Raw genomic sequence first — 25,520 nt, forward strand, 5'->3', positions numbered from 1 at the left:
TTTACCGAAAGAATCAAGAATTTGAGCGCTATATTCTCTAGGATTGAAAGTTTTAATGCCAAAAATCTGAGACGAATATACTTTGGTATTTTTTTTTCATTAAATGGCCTGTAATCAATAAAGGCCTGCCTAGGAAGGTAATGTTGCATCTCACAATTACAATTATTGGGGGAAGACATTGAAGCACTGACGTGCTAATCTCTCGTGAGAGGTATGTTTTGCACAGCCAAGAAACTGTAAATTGCTAATAGCGAATCTTGCTCATACAAATGTGCAGATCTTGTATGCCACACAAGAAAGCAATGCTTGCTTTTGTCGTGATTTATCAGAGAAATATTAGGTTGATCAAATAAAAAAATAAAAGAATGTTCTCTTTCAAATTAACACTCTACAACTAAGGTTGAACACATGTATGAGTTAGCTCCGTCTGCCTGTCTGTCCTTGTATGTCTGGAACATGGGGGTCATGCCAACTCTCGTACAGATGATCAAATGCAAATAAACTTCTATTGTAATAGCGTGTTGCTGTTAGTGAGTGGCATGCTCTATTGAAAACATGACACATTGATCAGAGGGTTGTTCAACGCCTGGCCACTAAATATTAAGCAAAAATAACTGTTTGCGAACATGCAAATGTATTTTTGCCTTCAGAGCTACCCGTTGCATTCCATACTGCTAATTACATACTTACAAATACGCGCGCATGTTGGAAGGGGTGTTACATAATGAATCCACCATCATTTTCCCTTTCATTCTTTCTTGCAGTTTTTGGGAGTCCGTGGGCAAATGAGAGCCCGTCCCAGAAGGCCTTGAGCACGGTGTGGCTGCGCTACCACAACTACTGGGCAAGGAACCTGAGCATGGCTCACCCTGATTGGAATGACGAGGAAGTATTTTCAAATGCACGGAAGTGGGTAGTGGCCATATATCAGGTGGGTGATTTATTAATTTATCGTGTCAAAATGAAATGGCAGGCCAGTTGAAATGAACTGCATTGGCACAATCGATTACGTTTACGGATGATAATGAATGAGCACACTGGCCATAAATGATGTTGCCGCAGTGTCAATGGTTCCACACTGCAACTTGCAATCCAGAAATTTTCATGTTCCATCTTCTGGCGCCGGCAGTTGAAACAAGCACCCTGGAGTCGAAATGGGTAAACCACAGTTAGTCGATCGGCAGGTTGCGTGCAGTGGGGTAAGGCGTGGGCATTCGCACCTCGTCACAAGTTGTCTGGCCAACATGAAAGAATTGGCCAAATATCCTCGATGGGGGGGGGGGGGCACTCTAATGCTCCCTCTTGTGGAGGTCCTTTCCCCAGCAGTGCTGTGAGCAAGTAAATGAAGGGCTGTACAATTTCGATTTGAAGCTTTCGTGACTGCAAGGATTAATCTTCTTTGGTTCTTTCGGTAAAGTCACGCGGAATGAGTCGCTACGAATCTTAACATCGTTCATTGAAGCTCTGTCGTCCCGACAGTTCTGTACCTTTCACCTGAAGACGGCCGCTTGCATTGTGGCCGAAACGTCGTGAGAATTTCATTTTGTTATTTTATTATTTTATTCTCATTCTACGTGACTTTACCGAAAGAACCAAAGAAGAAGGGCTGTACCTTTGTGCCTTTTACTGGAATTAAAGTTTCGTATTTTCAATGCATCTCTCGCTTCATTTCCAGAACATTATTCTCTATGAATGGTTACCAGCGATGCTTGGACAAAATGTGTCAGACTACACAGGTACAAAAAATAACGTTTCGTTATAATCTGCATTTTGCATTCCTTTTTGTTTTATTGATGCATTCCATATACGGTGGCAAAGCAACGTGCAAAACAAAAACTGTCACTCTCACACTTTTGTTGTGCATTTCAGGGTACAAGATGCACGTGCATCCAGGTATCTCGGTGGAGTTTGAGGCAGCCGCCATGAGGTACAGCCAAACCATGCTTCCTCCAGGCGTTTACACGAGGTGAAAAGCACACGTTAAGTACACGCCATCAATGAGTTGTGTTCTCATATTAATCGCCGTGCGCTAGCTGCCGTAAGTGCGGCAGACTACTTTATTCACAAACTGAAACCAGGTGTTTAATTTGTCGATGCCGATTTTAGACTTGGAGGTGACTAATATTCACAGCGGCAGTGAGAGGTAATACTCGATGTTGTGTACCGGGCACGGGAAATATTTTCCTGGTGACTGACTCAAACAGACCTGGCTGAAATGAAGCCCTGTTCTAAACTGCACGAGAAGTTCGTGTTTAATTAGGCTGCATTACTTTGTGCTCGGTCTGACATCATCATTGCTCAGAAGCTGGAAATAGGTGGCTGTCGGGTTCCACTCTAACTAAATAATTTGCATTCTTAAAAGCCAAATTATGAATAATATAAGCTATATACTAACCAAGTGATATTGTGTTGTTTTGAGATTTGTCTTTAAAAAAAAATGCAAATTAACTGCCCATATATTATTGCACAATACAGTATATTCTTATTGACGTATTTGTTATTGTACGCCACTAGGAATGAATCCTGCCATTTCAAGCCAACCGAGTCTGGTTTTATTGCAAGTCGTGTGTGCAACAACTACTGGAATCATAAGGTAATCGTGCATTCGGTGAACTTTCAACCCTTTCCCGCTCCGAGAATCTCCGAACACACAAGCAGTTAGCGTTAATTTTCTTTACAGAGGCATGGGTGCCACTGTTTTTAAAGACATTGTATTCACCGCAGAGAACTGTAGTGACACGACCGCACTCCATGATAGCTGGCATCAAACTGTGCCACACTCCCTCCCGCATGGCTTTGCGGGAGCCTCGGGTACGTCTTCCTACCTGAAGACGGACCGTGTACGTCATCGGATTGCAATCGGAAGATGTACACGTATGTCATCAGAACGGAATCGGAATAAAAACTGATGACATACATGTAGTACATGTACATGTATGTCATCGGAATGGGAAAGGGTTAAGTGCATCAATCGTACACAACTGTGATGAATATCATTTTGCCAAGTGTAGAAAAAATCCCCACGAATTATACTCAATTGGGAGAACACATTGCAACACTGTCCTTTCCTGCTAAACAAATGCAGGGCCCTCCTTAAAGAGAGCCACGAGACTCAGTGACGATTTCCTGAATCAGTAAAGTCTTTCATTCTCCCCTGTGTCACGTACGCTGCGTGTGGCGATACAGCACGCACAGGCTCGCTGTTCAACTGGCTAAGGCTCCCTCTCACCTTTCCCCCTTTATTGCCCCAACTTTTCATCTCAACTTCCTCTGACAACAATGGGGTCTGTCTTGCCCCTTCATCCCTTAATTGTGGCTTCATATACATCACCTTCCACCAGCTATTGGTGCCACTCTTCTCCAGCGACCCAACATTTTACGATCCAAGCCCGCTCCCCTTTCATCTTAAGCAATGCTAACCTAGGCGTGGCTGATTGTGCTACGTTATCCACCCACTTTGATTTCCCCTCTCCTGTCCGCTTTAACATTTCTAGCAGACATGCAGTGGCGTACTCGCAAGCTGAATGAGTCGCTGCATGAAACCTGCCCATTGTCTAAACGAAACACACTTCAATTGCTCACAGTCATCTCCCCGTAACCGTTCTCCCTACCACCAGACTAACTTCCAATTGCAGTCTGGTGCTGCATGCGCAATGCGCCACAGACGGTCAGCCGGCACAGGGGGTCCTGGGAATGGTTTAGGCTAGATGTGATGTTCCTTGAGTTGCACTTTGGGTTGTTCAGGCATTTAAGCGCCAAACGAACGAAGACCCTTATTCTTTATTCTTCTCCAATTTGCTCGTGCCATTACACTCGTACAGAGACGTTGGCTTCAGTCGACTTTCCCAGATATACAAATAAAGGCAATGGAGCTTTCCAAGAAAACCAGTCTGGCTGCAGTCTAGCAGTTGGTGCAATATCGTTCACCTGTTATTTCAAGTGTACAGTTAAATCGCAATATATTTTCACCTTAAAACTAAATTGTTGCGATTCTAACATAATTACAAATATTGCATTGTGTTTAGGTTTTCGAATCGTGGCATGAAGTTGACGAAATTCTGCTGGGAATGGCTTCTCAGATCGCTGAGAAAGAGGACCACATTGTTGTCGAAGATATCCTTGGTGAGACATTGAATATACAACACTGTCACGTGGTAATTGCAACATGCTGACACTGCTGAGATCCTGAGTTCAAAATCTGGGTTTCAGTCATCTGTGATTCAACTGGGTAAATGGTTGCAGTGGGATTGTGGTCTCAGCTCGGTTACTGTTGACTACACACACAAAAAAATCATTCGAAATTAATTTTGTACTTAATTTGGATAAAATGGTAGCAATGATAAATAAAAGTATGTATCGGTTTGACTTTAAATGTGACGATCATGACTCGATAGCAGAGCAGGTGGGAAAGTGTGTGGGTCAAGAGGTTACTTGAGATTTGATTTGAAGCTTTCGTGACTGCAGGAATGCATACTTTCTGGTTCTTTCGGTAAAGTCACGTAGATAGAAAAAAGAATAAGAGAAACACGACGTTTCGGTCGCAACACAAGCGCAGCAGATAATTTTCTCACCTGAAGACGGACGCTTGTGTTGCGACCGAAACGCCGTGTTTCTTTCATTATTTTTTCTATCTACGTGACTTTACCGAAAGAACCAGAGGTTACTTGAGATTTTTAGAAGCAGCTCCGTGATATCTCCTTCTGCAGACTCTTCTCTAACACATGGCCATGCACCATTGATATGCAAGAGTTCCGAATGGATTATATGTCTTATCACAGGACGCCAATAGAAAAATTGTACACAAATTATGGAAATAACCTTTTTCAAAACACACATTGTGACGTGAACTGCAGTACTGCCCCTTCAAGTGTGTTGCCTCTGGGTTTCCAACTGAATATTTTCAACGTGTTTTTTATATTCATATGCTTCTCACTATTGTTTGCCCACAGCGGTAACCACCCTCGAATACTCTGGCATGCTTTGAGCAAGTGTGGCCGCATTTAAATGACATCACCGTGTGTGCAAATGCTTCTCATTGCTCACTGCAGACAGGATGTACGGACCTCTGAAGGCCTCCCGCCTGGACCTCATGGCCATGAACATTCAGCAGGGTCGCGACCACGGAGCTCCCAGTTACAACGAGGTGCGGCGAGCTGTGAAGCTGCCTCCTGTCTCGCAATGGGGAGACATCAACCCCAGGCTCAATCAAAGCAACCCCGAGGTACATGGCTCTGCACTGAAATGTGTCCGGTTGAAAGCAAAGGTGCATCCCTGCAAATTGCACACTCATGCCGCTGCTGGTAGAAGGTCTCCTCCAGAGGGTGTTTGCCCTACTCTCAAACACGTAACCTGCTGATAGACTCACACTAAAGTCGATTGTAGCCATGAAACGAAAACAATTGTCGAACTTTATGTTTCAGATGTAGCAAAAGGTTGCGTTATTGCAATGTTGGCCATGCATATGCAATTATTCTGAGTGGTTTTTTTTGTTCACTACCTACTACAGGTCTAAAGCTATGTTTGCAGTCAGAGCTGCTATACATGAATGGCATAATAATGATCTTAGGGAAGGAACATGTTTTTTTCCAAGTGTGTAAATTTACTATATGTGCAAAGGTACATTAAATGAGACCCACGTTGACGAGTGTAGTTGCTGCTTTGGATCTAGAGTTTCTGGACCATTTAGAATTCAATAAATGCAAAGGTGAGAGCGATTTTAGTCTAAAACATTTCAATTTCAATTGAACATGTGGTGTATTTCATGCACACATTGGTATCTGTATGCGTGTGGAATACCATTTGTACGTGTTCAATTAAATGCTTGTGTACATGCTTGGTCTGCATGCCAGGTGACTGAGCGACTTGAGCAGCAATATGACGATGACATCGTCTGTGTTTATGTATATATATCTGTGTATGTATATATGTGTGTATATATATATGTGTGTGTGTATATATATATGTGTGTGTGTGTATATGGGGAGCGATAGTGTAGCGGTTAGCGCTACGCTGCGCTATGAACCTGGCGACCCGGGTTCGATTCCCGCTCACGGCCAACACCAGTGACGGTTATCTGAACCGGTCCTGGGCCTCCCCTAGGTCGACTAAGCCTCAAATGAGTACCTGGTGCGATGTGTAAACATTGCCACTAGGGAGACAAAGGCGGCCGGGCGTGGTGCTGGCCACCCACCCCCTCGTGTGCCGTGCCGGCCTTCACAGGTGCAGCTCGCTAACAGCACTTACCCCAACAGTCTGTTTCAGCTACACCTGGTTATTTGACTTTTATCAGGTGATCGAGCGACTGAAGCAGGCCTATAACGGTGACATCTCCCGGTTGGAGCTGTGGCCGGGGGGGCTATTGGAGTGCCAGGGGGGGCCTGGGTCCCTGTTCTCGCGCATCCTCATCGATCAGTTTGAGCGCATCCGCGACGGGGACCGCTTCTGGTTTGAGAACACCAACAACGGGTGAGGTGCTTTCATCCCCTTGTCGACAATTCCCCCAATTTCCAAATGGCACACACATTGAGGAGTTTGTCAACGTAGCCTTGTTGAATTATTCTCAGTTGATGGTCATAATTTACCTCGTCGGGCTGTGGTTAGAGCAATGTCAGGGATTGCCATTACTCAATCATGGTTGATTAGTACTGTGCCACTTTATGACTGGCATCATTGCCTGCTGCAGCCATGTGTGCCGGAGGGTTGTTCGTTGACCAGCCCCCTCTGTCTACGAAGAAGCACGGAGAGATGCATGCTTAGAATTGCACTGACAGACAGAAAGGCAAAATTAGAGACTTCCCACTGACTGTTAATGAGTAAGTGGGCATCTCACTTAGAAGAGAGGATGGCTGGTGGAATAGGCTAATTAATAGTGGAATGGAGATGGATCAAACATGTCTTCGAACATGATCACTGCTGAGATGGAGCAACGAGAGATCACCTCATGTGCCCTAGTGAGATTGTTTGTGGCATCTCAGAGCCATTTAGGAGAGTGACAGCATGGGGAGGACTTCATCCAGCAGTGCAATGATCATGACTGATGATGATGAACGGTTGTTGTTGGGGAGGGCTTCATCCAGCAGTGCAATGATCATGACTGATGATGATGATGATGAACGGTTGTTGTCGGGGAAGGCTGCATCCAGCAGTGCAATGATCATGACTGATGATGATGATGAACGGTTGCTGTTGGGGAGGGCTGCATCCAGCAGTGCAATGAGCATGACTGATGATGATGATGAACGGTTGTTGTTGGGGAGGGCTGCATCCAGCAGTGCAATGATCATGACTGATGATGATGATGATGAACGGTTGTTGTTGGGGAGGGCTGCATCCAGCAGTGCAATGATCATGACTGATGATGATGATGAACGGTTGTTGTTGGGGAGGGCTGCATCCAGCAGTGCAATGATCATGACTGATGATGATGATGAACGGTTGTTGTTGGGGAGGGCTGCATCCAGCAGTGCAATGATCATGACTGATGATGATGATGATGAACGGTTGTTGTTGGGGAGGGCTGCATCCAGCAGTGCAATGATCATGACTGATGGTGGTGAAAGGTTGTTGTATGATGTTTACGAAACGTACTGTATATACAACATATTTTTTTATCATTTCAATACGTTGAGGAGTACCCTGCTTGGTTATGCTGCTCAGGATGTTCACAGACACGGACGTAGAAGCGGTGCGAGGCATGCGGTTCTCAAGCGTCTTGAGGGCTACAATGATGATCGATGAGAAAACCGTCCAAGAAGAGGTTTTCTTCTGGAGAAACGGTGAGGATCCTATCGTATCTATCTTAATGTAATTTATATCGCGCCTTAACCAAGGCACTTTATGAAGAATGAACAACGGTAAACGTGCGTGAATGTAATGGTGGAGATGAGGTGAATGAATTCGATGAGAGGTAGCAATGGGCAAATCTGTGAATTCGGTGAAAGAGAAATTGATGACAGTAGATGATGATCAATGGATTGAATGAATGGGGAATGGGTCATCGCCGTATAATGAGAATATTAAGAGGGAACAGTAAGAAAGGTGGTTATTAGGGGGGGTGGGGGGCATTAAGGGGTCGTGGGTTGAGCTTGGAAAAATAAGTGAGTTTTGAGCGAGGAGCGGAAATTTAGTGAGCGAAGGTGACTGCTTAATGCCGGGGGGAAGTTTGTTCCAGTGAAGGGGGGGGGGGCAAGAAGAGAAAATGAGAAGGATGGCAGAGGGCGCAATCCATCACATGCAAAATTACTTTCACAAAGATCATTATTATTTTGTTGACCCATATTTTCATGCCTGATATCTGGAAGCAAAGCAAGCATTGGTGCAGTACTATTATTGTAAATACTGCGCTTGTTTGAACCCAGGAAAGCCTCACTTAGTCTTAAGACTTTTTTTAAGGAGCGTCCTGAAATACTCATTGGTGGCCCTCAGCCTGCGGAATATTTTCCACATTTTCTCGGCGGTGGCCACTGTCTGTGTATAGCAACAAGTTAAGTTTTTCAGGTTGATCTCCCATCCTAGGTCTCAGTGATATATTGTAAAACAAATGTGGCGTGTGGATCACATTTTAGAAGGCTATATACATTCAACCTTGGGTTTAGAGTTCCTAATGCGTGTGTCTTAATGAATGAAATTCGGACATGGTGCCTTCAGTTGATTTACCCGGATATGCAAATAACAATAGTTGCAGCTTTCCAAGAAAACCAGTCTGGCTGCAGTCCCGCAGCAGGTGCAACATACTTTACCTCTGCATTTTTATGTCCAATTCAATCGGAAATATTTGTTTTCCTAAAACTGGTAACACAAAGTACTTGCGGTGAGCATGCAAACAAACATGCATGTGGTGAGCATGCAAACAAACATGCATGTGGTGAGCATGCAAACAAACATGCATGTGGTGAGCATGCAAACAAACATGCATGTGGTGAACATGCAAACAAACATGCATGTGGTGAGCATGCAAACAAACATGCATGTGGTGAACATGCAAACAAACATGCATGTGGTGAACATGCAAACAAACATGCATGTGGTGAGCATGCAAACAAACATGCATAGACATGTGGTTAATTCGAACTTGATTCCTTGCCAAAGGTTTCTATTTGGTGTTTGAACATCTTAACACAAACTGTTTTATTGCCAAAAAGGTAAAACCTATTCCTATTTTTATATATATATATTACAGTGGCCACATCCTTGTGAACACATTATCTTTCCTTTGGCTGCCATTCCATAACCAGCCTTGTCCATCAGGCTAAATCCCATCTTGAGATGAGTCCTGCCCAACTCCATTTACATCGCCTAACTATAGTTGTGTACATTACACCGTCACTCTTTAAAGATGTTTGCATTTCAAAGAGTTCGTGAGATTGTAATTATAAAATATTTTGATGAATGACTTACAGCCCTTTCATGAACTCACCAACTCATTGCTGATGCATATTTACGTTGACATTTTATAACGTTTAGCCATTACAGACAGATTCAAAACGCCAAGCGGCCAGTAACAACCAGTTGCATTGGCGGTGTTGCAGATGAGAATTAATCTCATGAGAAAGAGATCCCTTTTACACGTTCCATATACATGTACAAAACTAACAGAGTGTAAATGCTCCGATGTGCTGCTGTGTTACGCAACACACACACACATCAGGGGACCCTTGCGAGCAGCCCAAGCAGCTCAGAGTGGAGGACTTGGAGGTGTGCACACCCCCACAGACCATTGACTACTTCTCCGGGAGCGTGGTCACCTTCATAATCACCAACGTGCTCCTCTTGCTCATACCTGCAGGTCAGTGCATTGTCCGCTCCTTCCTCGCCCACGGTGAAAGTAAAACTCGAGTTTACTTGGAGTTTGTTTTGTTCCTCCAGGCGAGAATTCAGGAGACCGGGGTTAGTCTTAATTTGCAGGTCACCTGGGGCATTAGTCTGCTTTTGGGGGTCGATGATTGCTATGCACCTCCGACTAGCATGGTTGGCTCCGTACGGTGTGAAAGAAGTTCAACATACATACCTACGTACGTGGAATCCAAAATGACTACCTTTGCGGTGTCATTTTCGAATTTGCCAAATTTGGGCCATGACGTCAACACAAAACGACCTACCCTTCACCACAAACGATAGCTCAATGAAGTGGCTTAGCACGTGGAAATGTATAGCAGCCAAATACTGTAAATGCACGTTCATTCCAAATGTAGAGGGAAAAACCGGAGGACCCGGAGAAATATCGACGCAACCACGGGGAGAACATGGAAATTCCAAATATACAGGTCGGGATGGAACCCCCGACCTCCTGTATATCAGGTGAAGTAGTGAACATCTCGCCATCAGTATGGCAGCTGGATTTGACCTGTGACAAGCGGCAAATACGCTACCCTCTAAACCTCATCACCCCCAACTCAAATAAGGCAAGTGTAAATAAGGTATTGGGAGTGGGGTGTCAGGGAGGTAACCGCAGACTATAAATAATCACACTCTTGTTTTTCTGTGTCACACCACAGCATGCGTTGCAGTTTTGTGGTGCGTCTCTTACAACCGCAAGAGGAGCTTCAAGAAGTTGACAGACCAGAATGACCCAAAAACTGAAGCAAAGAAGGAGACAGACGGCATTCCTGGTACACAATTGTCTGCACTGCACTCCACATGTAATGCACAATAATCATTAAGCATTGCTGTTGAGAAATTGTATAACATTACAATTAACATATTTTTTGGGTCTTTCGGTAAAGCCACATAGATAGATCAAATAATCCAAATAATAAAAAATTATAACAAAATAATAACAATATCACTGATATTGTTATTACAAAATAATAACAATATCACTGATATTGTTATTATTTTTATTTTATTATTTTTTATTATTTGATCTATCTACGTGGCTTTACCGAAAGACCCAACGAATATGAATTCCTGCAGTCACGAAAGCTTTAAGTCAAGATTTATTACAAATAACATCTCCATCCCGTAGTTGTCTCTTGGCAAAAAAAATAACAACACGAATTTACATATCCCATTGGGGCAGCACAGCCTTCTGGGAAAGCATCTCATCAGCATCATTGGTTCAACACAAGCAAACTCTGGAATGGTTTTGAAATTCAGTTACTCATCGGCAGAGTAAGGCTTGCTCGAACTAATGCTGGCGAGGCTATCCAATGTTTACAAGCAAGAACCCTCTCTGTATAACACCAAACAATAAATACTCATTAAGTGTTGTTGTGGAGAATGTTTATAGCGTAGTAAATGATGCATCATTCCTGTACTTGTCTCCCCACATAACTGTGATTACATTTTCTTTGGGTCTTTCGGTAAAGTCACGTAGATAGGCTCAAAGGAAATAACAAAAAAACTACGTTTACGTGACTTTACGGAAAGACCCAAAGAATATGAATTCCTGCAGTCACGAAAGCTTTAAGTTGTGATCACATTGTGAGAGTGATTAAACGGTAGCCATATTATTATTACCATGCTTCCCTACCAAGATGTGTCGTGAAGGAAATGCATAACCCTGCATTTGATTATTTTTATAATTTATTAATTGAAAACGTGAACACGCATATAAACACGTGAAAAGTAGGATACCATATACGTTTAACATTTTAAAAAAATTAATGTGTATTTTGCATTTAATTTAGATTATTGTACACTATCATTGATTTGATAGTTTATAATGGTTCGCTTATTTGTTATACGGTTTTTGTACGTAAAAGTGCTGCCATTTTATTTGAACGCTGGTTTAAAAAAGATATGTTTGTTTAAAGCGAACTTTAAAGCGAAATAGTTATCATATATTCATGTAAATATGTATAGCGTGGCTTGGAGAGGCTTTCAACCAGCAGTAAATGAACCATGGCTGATGGCGATTTTTGTTACACGTATATTTAAAATACATGCATTCATTTTCTACTACGGGTCCACGAACAGTCACACTTTAACTATAGACGATTGGAGCATTTCATCGGCGACTCTTGGTATTCCACTGCTGACGGAGGACCTCCCCACGCGCGCAATGTGTGTTGTGTGGGGCATTATTTGACCATATTTTTTGTCATGCTCTATAACATGGGTCATTGAGAACATGGGTGACAAATTAACACAGATGCATTGCGTCCATCAGCCAGGGAATGGCGGGGCAAGAAGGAACCCCTGCGGGACGTGCGGTTGAGATTCGACGACGCGGGATCGATCAAGGTGCTGGACTGCGCGGGGGCCCTGCTGCGAAGCCTGGAGGTGAAGGCCCTGTCCGGCGTGGAGCTGCTCTTGGCCAGCGACAGGGGCAACCTGCTGCTGGTGCACGTGCCCAAAGAGTACGACCTGGTGAGGCAGCAGCAGCAGCAGCAGCGCAGCCGCCGCACCGCGACGTCGCCTGGCGTGCTGCGCAGCCGCCGTTGGGCTGTGCACCGTCAAGAGGTCAAAGGGCAATACCGCTACGGGTGTGCGATGCCGCGTGCGATATGTGTCAGCGCTCCACTACGCTGCCCGACGCGTGAGCACTGTGAAAGCTTTCTTTACTGTGCTCCATTATACACCCTTCCATGACGGTGTACATTTTTTTTTATTGTAAATTGTTAAAGAACATACTGGATGTATTGTTGTTACTGGCTCTGTATTTTTCCTACATTGTTCCAGGTAGCACTGCATAGGTGTTTGCGGTTATATATCCTCCAGCGCTCCAGTGTGTTTCTTGGAGCTGTGCTGCGGGTTGTTCAACGCGATGTCTGATGTTTTGCTCCACGTACTGGGAGCTTCCTTAAGGGGCTAAAGGCTTGGAGTTGTCCTTCCTCCAGCAGTAGATTGATCATAGCGGATGTGGATGATGCTCTATCTATTTAGCTGTCTATCCGGAATTAAGCTTCTGTGTTGCTTTGTCATTAGCTCAAAATAATGTATCAACTTTTATATATATAATATATGAATTATAAATGCATTGTTGTTTTCTTAGGTGATATTTTTTGAATCGACTATCCAGCGGAGTACATTTGAACATCGGCTAAAAGAAATTGTGACAAAAGTTGCCAATCACTCCGTTAAGACGGACGCTGGAACTAAAAAGGCAATTTTAAAACGTGCCATTACAAAGCAGCAGAGGAAGGTTTTGCTGGAGACATCATTCAAGACGATATTTTCCAAGGTAATTGATATTTTTACGAACATTTATACATCAAATATTAAAACGTATCTTTTTTACCGCTATCATTGTACATGTTGACCAATTGTTATGATGCTATGATATGATGTTGTAATCCTTTAAAATGATCCATGTAATTCAAAGTATTAATCGACGACTACAAAAGTTATGTGTTCTTTGCTTCATGGTTGTCCGGTATATCGGGCAATATTGATGCATTTTATTGTGGCAGGTTTTGAAGATTGACCCGGAGAGAAATGTGGAGATGCAGGCAGATGCAGTTAAACAGTCGCTCGAGTGTGAGCTGTCTCGCGAAGAGCTGGGCGAATTGCTAGGTCTGAAGCCCAGCTCCACATTTATGCAGGGCATATTTCATTTGACTGGCAAAGACGATGATGGGTACTTATCCTTTAATGAGCTGACTGATGTGCTTGGCGTCTTCATAACAGGTACGGCCTATTTGACTGCTATCTTTTTTATTTTTAGTTTACTGCACAAATTACGGTTTTGTTGTTGTTGTTGTTTAGTATACTTTGCTTAGTTATTCAAAATGTTTAGTGACTAGTGGAACATAAGTTTCAGCCTCATGGACACGTGACCATTTATTTAACCTTATCTTTAGAAAATGAACTCTAACCAGACCACTGGCAAAAATATATCCGCAATTATTTCAAACCCACAGCAACCTCCAGCCAATGTGCAATTCAGAATAAATACTTAGTTAATAGGCCCCAAGGTAAGACGAAAATTTAAAATCTATATTTCCTCGCTACTGACCTATCAGCGTCTCCCCCTTGTCAGCACACATTACCTCTCCCCCTTATTGTTTTAATAAAAAAAATATATAACGGCAGTCATTAAATAAACACAAATGGTTCCAATTGCTTTGAGCTGCATCTAGAAAGACTGGAAAATGGCATTTATAATTTGAACTGTTTGTTTCAATTTGCAAATAAAGTTCTTCGATAAAAAATCAAATAACACATACAACTAACACAGCACTGTGTTGTGTGTGGAACTAGGTACTGCTGAGGAAAAATCCAAACAGATGTTTGACATGTACGCCACGAGGAGGTGTGGTCCCATGACGAAGGAGAAGTATGAATTCATGCTCAGGTTGGTAAACGTCTTTCCTCTTGTAAATTTTCACGTGCCTGTAGACGTAATAATATTTAGTTATAAGCCAAAAAGAAAAAAAAAACATCGCGTACAATTGAATGGACAAACAGGTCGTGTACTTTTGATTCGTCCCAAATTTCAGGTCATTCTTGGAGATGGCGAACTACAAGTTACAAAAGAAGGAAGAGGACAGCATCATCAACGCATTGTTTAGTAAACAAGAATTCAACAAGACGGAGTTCACCTGGCAGGATCTGCATGCCCTCTTGGATGAGCACTACAATGACGCCGGCAGCCTTCAGATTCACATCCCAGGTCGCGTACTCCGTTGATTTTATCTTGAATGAATACGCCCCTTCAGTATAATCCTGTGGTCTATTGTTTAGACATGTTTTATCTATCCCATCCTTCGTGACACGACTTTTGTAGGCCTACATACGAACTGATTTTTAAAATGTCAAAGGTCAAAGTCAAGTTTCTTGATTAAACGACCACTGAAGCAGTGTTTATCTCCAGCTTACAACCCTGAGCCAGTTGGTTGAAATTCCGCATTTTTGTAGCGGGGTGAGTCTACAGATAGGACAACCACTGTTGACTTCCCCACAATAAAATGAAAAACGTAGGATTTGTTGGTGAATTAACTTTTTATGAATATTCCACATTATCACTCATGTAATTCTTAGTGCGTTACAATTCTTTATAATTACACTAATTGACTAAATGTAATTTCGGTTGGGATCGAATGGCAGTTGGCGCCTGACGACTCATAGCCGACATGTCGCTCAGTGTTTATTTTTTTTATAATTTGATTGTGCACACTTACAAGAATCTAATACAAATTCAAGCTTATTTAGCAACTTTAATACAATCTCAAGGTGCTTTACATCAATTACAGTGGGGGGTTGAGAGTGGGTTATTTGGTAAGTACATCATTCTTGCAGTGGCTATTGACTAACCATCGAGCAAAGATGGTCACTGCATCGCACGCTTTTTAGATACGCTTCTGCGGCCGTCTAGAACGTGATTCCTTCCGATATCAGGAAGCAACTGGAGCTATGTACTTTTAAATATTCTACGTTGAAAACTCATTTATTCAGAACTGCTTTTTGTGTTTAGTTTGTTGTCCTCCCCCCGCACCTCCGATTAACAGGGTTGGCTATGTACGGTGCGAAATAAGTTCAATATACATGCAAGAAGAATCCAACCGAACTGGACACCCTGACTGTAACTGCTTTTTTTAATTCTAGGTATGGAATTGCCCCAAGCGAGACGTCAAGCAGAACGCACTGTCTCTTTCATTCACCATCGCAAACCAAACGGGTAAGAATGCTCAGGGAACGATTATACGTGATATCGTCTTTACGTCTTCCGTAGCCAAGTGATCATAACAGGAGCTGCCACGGTGTAATGGTTAGTGCTCCTGACATGCAATCTGAAGGGTCACCAATAAGTTCGGCTGTTGTCTCCCAGCAAGTCAATTGAAACAATGGTGCAAGTTTTTTTTTCAATCCCCCCTCCCGCTACATCAATTCACTCACATAATTATCAATGTTCACGTCACAATTAGTCTAAACTAAACGATCCGGCAAGCCGCGACTGTGTGTGTGTGTGATGGGAGCGGTAGTGTAGCGTGTGGCGCGCCGTGCTACGAACCCGGCGACCCGAGTTCTATTCCTGCTCACTGCCAACGTCGGCGACGATTATCTGAACCGGTGCTAGGTCGACTAAACCTCAAATGAGTACCTGGTGCGGTGTACAAACATCACCACTGGGGAGTCACAGATAGCCGGGTCGTGCGTGGTGCTGGCCACCCACCCTCATCGTGTGCCACATGCCGGCCTTCATAGGTGCTCGCTCACAGCAAGTCTGTTCAAGGCTAGATGCGGGATCTTTGTCTTTGAGGTGAAGCGTGGTGGGTACGCCCACCTCTTCCGTGTCTGGACAACATCAAAGAAAGGACCAAGTACCCTAATAGTGTTTGCTTTTAGTTGGAGTCCCTTCTGCCAGCAGTGGCATCAGAAAGCGACTGCCACGGGGCCAAAGCCTATGCCTCTTTTTACAAAGGCACATTGTTGTAACGCACAAGTGTGTTGCACTTCCAGACAGGGTCCAGTCTGATGGCTGAGACAACCTTCGTCCATCTGACTGTTTGGTATACAGCCTGGTAGAAAGGAAGCTCCTCCACACCGTGGTTAAACGCAAGATAGACATCTTTGGGGCCATTGTAAAGGTTTGTTAATTGCTGTCGCGAGCAGTTTGGATTAAAAAAACGGCATGGTGTTTGGGGAGGGTGATAAATCCCCATAAAAGTAGGCACCAGTCAATTGGAAGCGATTCGACATCTGAGGTTGCTGAGCAGGAAGGGCGCCGTAATGGGAGCGTTTCATCTTCTATAGCTGGATGGTGTGAAAGTGTCCGGCGGAGGTGGCGGCTGTAGAAGGTCCGTGCCGTCGAGTGTTGGTTGCGACATCGCTGTGAAGGATGGGGGGGTTTGTTGTGACACTCTGGCGGAGGATCTGGTAACAGTGGCACCAAGAGCGTTCTAACATTAGAAATTTTCATTTGTACTGGAGGAATCCGATGAGCTATGAAGCTTCTTTTGTTGCACAGATGTCCAGAAACGTTACAACAACAAACAATACAACAACAAACACAACGGGAGTGCAACGTATAGGAAAGAGTCGTGCTTTCGTTGTCGTTCTTGTTAGAATGCAGTTTAAAGTTTCCAATTGTTCCGGATATTGTTTGATGGGGCCTTGCTGGGGAGCCGTGAAAGGCTGCAACTATAATGAGACCCATTGTTCACACACTGCCCGTGTTCCACAAAGGGGTCCAGTTACGTTATCACTAACGCCAACATGAACGGTGCACAGATAGATATTTAATCATGCAGTTTCTCGGTTGAAATTAATACATCAGTGCATCAAAACAAGTACTGTAATGGACAGAATACTGTACTTGACAGTGACGTGAAATTTTATAAAGTACGCCTGGGTCTGAATTCGTGAACTGTATTTACACAGCAGTGATGTGATTGCTTAGACACACGCATCGTGGGGACCTTTTCAGTAAAACGCCTTGTAATCAAGTAATCGGACAGCTGTTAATGCAACATTTTTAACTTTTACGGAATCTTGAAGTGAGACTGGCTTTTCTTTGTTTGCACAAGGTATAATTTAAAATGCATGTGTTTGTTGGGTTTGTGCACGCATGCATGTGAATTTATTTAAAGTTGGACGGGCTATTAAGATGAATTCAGAGGAGAGCATACTCGCGATATAAAACATTGCAGAATTTGGTTCTTTAAAAAAAAAACCCAAGCACATTCGTCAATAACATTGCCCTTAAGAGGAAAATACTGAGAATATATATAACGGGTAATGTTTCAAGCAATATTCCCTCTTCAGAGATGTTTTTCTGCTGCAAAGATGGGTCATTACCCGAAACGTTGCCTTTTATAAATACTCGTCGGGAATCCGTTGCTCTGCAGTGGAAGACGGCTGTCATTTTCATACTCTTCTCACGATCCAGTACTCAGAGCGTTTAAAAGTAATCCCCTTTTTTATACTCTCGAGGATATTCGAATGGAATATTTTGGCAGGAGAATGACATAAATGAGCACAAACTGAAAAGTTATAGCGATTTTAAATGGACCGTGTCAGTCTTCTGTGTTGGTCCCACCTCTTCCGTGTCGCTGTCTATTCAAGTCTTCTACCGTTTAGTTTTACTTCAATTTTATTTATTTTTCCTACGGAAAATCCTGTTTAGCCAGTTACCCAGCTAGATATTTGGAAGCAACAGCCCACAGACACTAACAAACAACAGGGCTATTGTTGGGGTGGACAGGAGCCTAACCGGCAGCCAGCCAGGAAATCCAAGGCATAGATAATTTTTTTAAGCTATATATTTGTTTTCCTTTAGGCTCGTGTTATTGACGAACATGTTCACTTTGTTATTTGTGCTTGTGCACCACTTCCAGGGATATAAAACACATTTTAAATAAACTGGACACCTTTATTCATTTATTTTCATGAGTTTCAAATTATGATAAAAAAATTACATTTTATCTTCCCACGATTCCTGTGAGGGACAAAGCGAACCCCTGCCCCCACCCAAATATAGAAGTAAAACTCCGCCTATGGTATATATATTATTTTTACAACATAATCATAAATCCACCTTGAAAATATTTCTTATATATTTTTTTTCACATGAGCAATGTACCGCACTTCCCCCTATCACAGAACTACCGCCAAACGAGACCAGCCGTTCACGGACGCTGCGTACGAGCGCTACGACCGGAGCAAGCTGGGCCAGAAGATGCAGGCCTTCAAGCGCTACGTGGAAAACTACCGCCGCCACATCTTCTGCGTGTTCGTCTTCTACGCCGTCATGGCCGGCGTCATGGTCGACCGCGCCTTCCGTGCGTATTGTGCCCCTTGTTACCAGCATGGGAATCTTCCACCACCATGTGCATTCATCACCGATGCCTTGGGTTGACAAATTTAGTGCGCCGCGTATATCCGACCCGCCACATGTCCACCCTGACCAATCCACTGGCCGCACCCAGGTGCTGCATTTGTTCTTCCTTATTGCCAATCTAGAGATGTCCACCAATTTGACCTTTTCACATGCAGTTTTTGGTATAAATCTCGGACACATTCGCTTACATAGTCAAGCAGATCCCTGTGTGTAAGGCAGTTTGTGCTTTATATTTGTCCAGTAACCTACATGTGGATGGTGTAACATCTGCCTATACCTTCATTGCGAGTGAGTTGGCTAAGTACTACATTTGTTGGATGGTCAAGAGTGTCAGTGGTCGTTCTACGTAGACACAGATCGACACCATTGCAATATGAATAAGAACTGCACTGGCCCCTAATTGCATCAGTAGGACAACAATGCAACCTCATTGGGTAAAATAATGTTCTGGCCTCCAGATACTTTCTACAGATACAATGATCCACCTTCCTTATTGCGAATTAACAAATCACCGCGAGTCAGGGTGGCAACTGGACTTAATCATCAGTTTTTTGTTGTTGTGGTGAATATAGTGGCCTCTCGTGGCTGGAGGCTACAGGGGGGATCACATGAACACAATATATACAACGCACGTGAATAACAAAACGTTGCTCCTTACACATGCAATTCGATGTATCATTACTCCTTCCCCCCCCCCCCCCCTTTCCACCCCTGTTTCTTGTAGATTATCCAGGAGATGCAAAAGACATTGGTATCCAGCAGGTAACAGAGGTTGGCATCAGGCTGGCCCGCGGCTCGGCGGCTGGAATTTGCCTCTGCTACTCGTTCATCCTCCTCACCATGTGCCGGAACATCATCACGGCGCTTCGCGAGACGGCGCTCAACCAATACATCCCCTTCGACTCGGCCGTGGAATTTCATCGCATGATTGCCATGACCGGCCTCGTTGTGTCCAGTGAGTTTTCAATCTGAAACCTTGTATACGACTCTCTGTTCGAAACCAGGTTACCATCGTAGAATGATATTTGGTTGACAAGGCTCGATTATGTTTTTTCACTGGGCTACGTTTTTTTTTTCTTGCAGCTCTGACTATTTGAATCAAGCATATACGGTTCTGATTTAACGAAAAAGAATAAATTTTTAATCATATGCAGAACTTCTTATACTTGACTATGGGAAATCATGATATCCACAAGAATACTTTTCATAATTGTTATTTGCTTCAAAATATTAATAATAATTTACAATGTTCTTTCAGTCATGGGATTTATTTGACCATACTCCAGCATGGTGGTCAGTGCTGGTTGGTGAAGTTGGTGACCAAGGCATATCTCGGATATCTTCTCGCCACTGATCTTAGTTATTGTCTGGAATCGAACGCAGGTCGGCGGGTTCATCTGGCAGATACATTTGTATCTATAGTGTTCTCTGGGTCATAAAACTCACTACCCCTGTACTTTAAAGCAATAGTTGGGGGGTGCATCTTATAATCAGTAGGTAGGTGTTTGCAATACGTTATTGACACCAGGCACAAGTTTTGTGGTGAGTTTTTCTTACTTTCTGGAGCATCTAATAAACCAGAGAATACGGTATACAGACATCTTTATCCATTCAATAGGCTCACGTGAGACCGCTTTACATGGGTGGTAGTTTTGGAGGTCATGGCGACCCACGGCCAGTCACACGCTTAAGTACTCTAGTAGTAGTAGTAGTATAATATGCACATTTCCTCCATATTTTTAGAATAAAAAGTGTGTGTATGTTTAACCAGATTTGCATGACTTTATTGACACCGGTCACGAGTTTTGTGGGTGCGTCATATGATGTGAGTAAATATAGCAATTAAAGGAAGTTTAATATCGGCATCGCCTTGACCTGTTCTCTTTGTTCTGTTTTACTCCATCAGTCGTGCACACCATTGGCCACGTGATAAACGTGTACTATTTCTCCATCATCCCGCTAAGCGTGCTCTCCTGCCTCTTTCCACACTGGTTTTACAACGACTGGTAAGTGTGGGTTTGAATAAACCAATGGATTGAATAAATCAATGGATTGAATAAATCAATTGATTGAATTCAACAATGGACTGAATAAATCAATTGTAAACGTTTATTTTGGTGCTTATTTTAACTTGTCTTGAGATGATGTGTCATGAATCTAACAATAATTCAGTCATGCAGTGATCATGATGTATGCCCTGATGGGAACCCATTTAAGAAGAAAAGGTAACTGTTGCAATGTAGCCCAACTCCATATGCAAAAAAATTTTATGAACATTTTATGGCATGAAACTGACCCCGGTGGATTTTACAAATGCTCGTGGCAGAAAATGGAGTGTTTTATTACTATTCACTATAAAGTTTGTCGTGGACCATTAATATTATACTGTGTTTACAGACGCAATAGTTTAATTCTTCAAATTTCAGGTGTATTTCCTTTAACCGGGTTCAAGTAAACCTCAAGAGAGCAAGATCATCTTATTTGCAAGAGTGACCTGGGTCATAAAAACGGGACATATATCATGTTGACAATAAGAATGTTTATTGCTGCTCCTTGCCCCAGTAGTTCTTCTGTAAAAAGATGGGGTTTTTTCAAGCCACGGCATTGCATTGATATTAAACGTAAAAAAACAACCCCGTAAAATGCCACTGTTAGTTAACATTGTTACAAGGTATCACCGCAGCATGCAAAGTATTTGTAAGAATTCTATAATCTCCCTGCTATACTATTTACTGAAATGTATAGTCCATAGATAATACATGACTGTATTTCCAAAATGAATTCGCTAGCATGTAATTGTACATACATATATTTTAAGTATTTATATTTTGTTCTTTAAAAAGGGCTTGCTTTACTCCTTATAACTATCAGGGCGTTTTGGTTCATTGCAACAATTATTGGCCCTGTTGTTAAAGGTCTTCTCATTGCTTATACTTATATAGCCTCATTTAAACTTGTTTGTTTTATGCTCCAGGTCTGAAATACCTCCAAAATTCTACTGGTGGTACTTTCAAACAATCCCAGGTAAATACTGTACATCTGTGATTATATATTTAAATGCATCTGAATCACAATATTGTATATCAAAGCTATTCTGGCACCAGCTTTATGACATATCTATCATAATATTCCATGGTGAACTAGCTATCACGCATATTTATGATCTATCTGTAAAAGCTCTTTCAGAAAATAATTGTTAGCATTTGCCACCATAAGTGGTTACCCATAAGCCATTTTCAGGCCAATGGCTCAAAGACCACGATAATAATTTCGGTCTCTGAGCGCCGCTCCTGGTGTTTCGTGTTGCTGCCAACAGGTTTGACAGGAGTCCTCCTCCTGGCGGTCCTTGCGGTGCTCTACATTTTCGCCAGCCGCTTCTCCCGAAGCCACTCGTTCAACGTATTCTGGCTGACCCACCAGCTGTACTTTGCGTTCTACATTCTGGTAGGCAACCAGTCGATCGTTTTTGGTTTAGGAAACCCGAATAGTTTGAGCATGCTCATCAGTGAAGCGTGTTCAGAGAAACTAGTGCTGCCTTGTGGGTAATCAAGGGTGAGTCCTGACCCAAAATCGTAAGAACGTGGAGTTTCCGCTTTTGGCGGCTCAGAGAGCCACCAAAGTCAATGTGTGTAAAATCCGACACTCGTTTGAGCGGGGAGATGGAGCAGAGAGATTGTAGCCACTACGGGCGGAAGGACCTCTGAGAGAGGGAGCTCTAGAGGGGGGGTTATTTGGCCTGTGCGTTAGCACTGACCGGACGTCATGGAAGAGGTGGGAGTACCTACACTTTACCCCAACACACGCCACCTACCAATTGACAGGAGCGTACCCATTTGTACTGACTGGGTGGACAGAGGTGGCGGAGGTTGGAGGTGGGGTGGATTTAAGAAACTTGCCAATGGTTTCAAATGCCATGTCGGGAAATTACCACTGAACCAGCAACTTCTGGATTGCAATTCTGCATGTATGTATGATGAACTTCTTTCGCACCGCACATAGCCAACCGTGCTAATCAGAGGTGTGGGAGTCTAGTGTAATCATGGCAGCATCCTTAAAAAAACATTTGTAAAGCACCAATTTTTCCTCTCTGTGATAGATGCTCCTGCATGGGAGTGTTGGTCTCGTCCAGAAGCCCAGGTTCTACATGTATTTTCTGCCGCCGGCTCTCATCTTCATGGGTGACCGGCTCCTGAGTCTCAGCCGACGCAAGGTGGAGATTGATGTTATTAATGCTGAGCTTCTCCCCTCGGGTATGTTGTTCTCTTTGCATGCATTTTTTTGTTTGGTTTGATCTCGGTTTGCCTCTGAAATTGGATATTGGTATGGTACCCCAAATAAATTTTGAGTTACGATAAATACCTGCCCTAAATAAATTATTCTTAATAAGGCTGAGTGTCTTATTAGGAAAATGTCAGATGAGGACAACATGGTAGGAACGGATATCATCAAACATGCTTGGGTAGACTGCATCCTGGTGTTGCTTGTAAACTACTTTACCCATAGCAAGCAAAACAAGGCTGACAAAAAACGTATTGATTGCATACACAAATACGTGTATATTGTGCTGTGAAATAATTGCTAGATGACATAAATTCCAGCCATTCTCAATTCACCAATGGATGAAGGCCTCCCCAAACCATGTTGGTCATAGATTTGTTTATTTTATATTAACCATATTTCACCACACTGGTCATGATGAGTTTCTGATGGAAATGAGGATGGGGAACCACTTCTGGTACCGCACACAGCTGTTGTAAGCCATGGCCGGAATTTCAAACTCGGGTTGTTTGCCAGCTTCATGGCGTAGCACACTAATTCCCCTGCACGGCCGTTCCACACCTGCATTGAGCTATACGTCAAAATCAATATTTAAGATCTCTCAATTTCTCATAAACTCAGCTGTTCTCTCTATCACGCCCACCCTTATATATTTTTTTTGGCAGTTGCTTTATTGAACTATGTGCTCTGTGCCAATATTGAGAAAGCCCTGAAACCACGTTGCCACGGCTACCCTTGACAGATGGGTCCCATGTCGTCACACTGCGAGCATGTTTAGCAATGCAGACGTCATTTATCATAATCCATCACGGTTCAGCAAAAATAATGACCTTACTCTCACGTGAAAATGCCAGAAGCAAAATCAATGTTGGGTAACTTGTGAGTTTCTTGCAATTACCTGAGTTCATTCTTATGATTTACGCTACACAGTAAAACCTCGTTATTTCGGTATTTGATCGTTCGTAATTGTGGATATATATATACGGTGTATTAGCAATTTGCAATAAACCGAATTGCCATACTGAATGGTCCAATTCCGGCGAGCACGTCGAGCGACGCCGCACACCACGATCCAAACAACGACTCGGTCTGGTGGCGAGTGATAGTTCAGCCCCGTCGCTTTGGACTTTACCTTGTTTGTGCACTCCGTGCAAGCCAACCCTTCTCAGAAATGTCGTCTACACACCCATATCAAGATGGAATGGAAAGGGACTGTATTATAAATCCCTTAGTCTGCGAGATAAATCCACGGTTGTGGACGTAATTGATGCAGGTGTGTCAGTGTGTATGGTGTGTGATGTGAACAGTTTGGAAAACAAATTTGGAATGACAAATGTATTGGGGCAGGAGGCACTGGGGAGTACCATTGTACATAATTCGGGATATTGGATAAGGCCAAAGCCTCATATGTGTAGAATTAATAAGGGTTTACGGTATTGCAATTCATCACATCGCCATTTAAAACACAGCTTAGCCATTGTTTAATTCCATTCGGAAACAGTCCGGAATGCTCTTCTGGGAATTCTTGTGACACACCATATCCATCTGGCCTCATTTTGTCCTTTTTTTTTAAATAAACCTGTCAATAGGGTTATATAACTGATTACAGGAATACAATATAGGGTACATTAATGTAGGGATATGGATATGCATACTGTACCTTGTACTCATCAGGAGTGCCTTATGCCACGTTACCATAGTCCAAGCATTCCAGAAACACCGAGCAAGAAATCAATCCTTGAAATTAACAATTATATTACTACAGATTGCTGTAAAATTCCATTTACCAATATATTCAATACTATTATTATTACTTTTCTGAGATATGTAACAATATTTCAATAACAGAAGCGAATCGAAAGCAGCTATACTCTCACCTGGTTATGAGTAATTGCATCGGTTATTCATATTTTATGTTATTCCACGAAATGCAGCTCTCTGATGTGTGTTCAAAGTTGTACTGCGTGTTGTTCGGCACGACGTCCGACGTTTCGCTCCACGCGTACTGGGAGCACCTGAGAAAACCGAAAACACATCAGAGAGCTATATACAGTGAGCGAAAAAAGTATTTGATCCCCTGCTGATTTTGTACGTTTGCCCACTGACAAACAAATGATCAGTCTATAATTTTAATGGTAGGTTTATTTGAACAGTGAGAGACAGAATAACAACAAAAAAATCCAGAAAAACGCATGTCAAAAATGTTATAAATTGATTTGCATTTTAATGAGGGAAATAAGTATTTGACCCCTCTGCAAAACATGACTTAGTACTTGGTGGAAAAACCCTTGTTGGCAATCACAGAGATCAGACGTTTCTTGTAGTTAGCCACCAGGTTTGTACAGATCTCAGGAGGGATTTTGTCCCACTCCTCTTTGCAGATCTTCTCCAAGTCATTAAGGTTTTGAGGCTGACGTTTGGCAACTCGAACCTTCAGCTCCCTCCACAGATTTTCTATGGGATTAAGGTCTGGAGACTGGCTAGGCCACTCCAGGACCTTAATGTGCTTCTTCTTGAGCCA

The 25,520-nt window shown here is 42.9% G+C and overlaps 1 protein-coding gene across 2 annotated transcripts in view; it reads left to right on the forward strand.

The window, feature by feature from the left end:
• The window catches only part of LOC116939218 (dual oxidase 1-like), a 44,863-nt gene that overhangs the window by 10,046 nt on the left and 9,297 nt on the right, over positions 1-25,520 (forward strand). The window contains exons 7-28 of one of the 2 annotated variants that reach the window (XM_032947383.2): positions 765-931; positions 1,676-1,736; positions 1,870-1,966; positions 2,515-2,593; positions 4,026-4,122; positions 5,049-5,221; positions 6,290-6,465; positions 7,657-7,775; positions 9,647-9,784; positions 10,494-10,607; positions 12,110-12,222; positions 12,935-13,123; positions 13,353-13,569; positions 14,143-14,236; positions 14,382-14,554; positions 15,487-15,559; positions 18,484-18,662; positions 19,446-19,676; positions 20,628-20,727; positions 21,696-21,745; positions 22,038-22,165; positions 22,818-22,971. In XM_032947383.2, coding sequence (XP_032803274.2) covers positions 765-931; positions 1,676-1,736; positions 1,870-1,966; positions 2,515-2,593; positions 4,026-4,122; positions 5,049-5,221; positions 6,290-6,465; positions 7,657-7,775; positions 9,647-9,784; positions 10,494-10,607; positions 12,110-12,222; positions 12,935-13,123; positions 13,353-13,569; positions 14,143-14,236; positions 14,382-14,554; positions 15,487-15,559; positions 18,484-18,662; positions 19,446-19,676; positions 20,628-20,727; positions 21,696-21,745; positions 22,038-22,165; positions 22,818-22,971 — 2,922 coding nt within the window. Of the gene's footprint in view, positions 1-764; positions 932-1,675; positions 1,737-1,869; positions 1,967-2,514; positions 2,594-4,025; positions 4,123-5,048; positions 5,222-6,289; positions 6,466-7,656; positions 7,776-9,646; positions 9,785-10,493; positions 10,608-12,109; positions 12,310-12,934; positions 13,124-13,352; positions 13,570-14,142; positions 14,237-14,381; positions 14,555-15,486; positions 15,560-18,483; positions 18,663-19,445; positions 19,677-20,627; positions 20,728-21,695; positions 21,746-22,037; positions 22,166-22,817; positions 22,972-25,520 lie in introns of both variants that reach the window. The other variant, XM_032947365.2, reaches the window with a different exon arrangement.

The sequence above is a fragment of the Petromyzon marinus genome, chromosome 1 (genome assembly GCF_048934315.1).
Source record: "Petromyzon marinus isolate PM22_M1 ecotype Great Lakes invasive population chromosome 1, UKy_Petmar_22M1.pri1.0, whole genome shotgun sequence".
Lineage (NCBI taxonomy): Eukaryota > Metazoa > Chordata > Hyperoartia > Petromyzontiformes > Petromyzontidae > Petromyzon > Petromyzon marinus.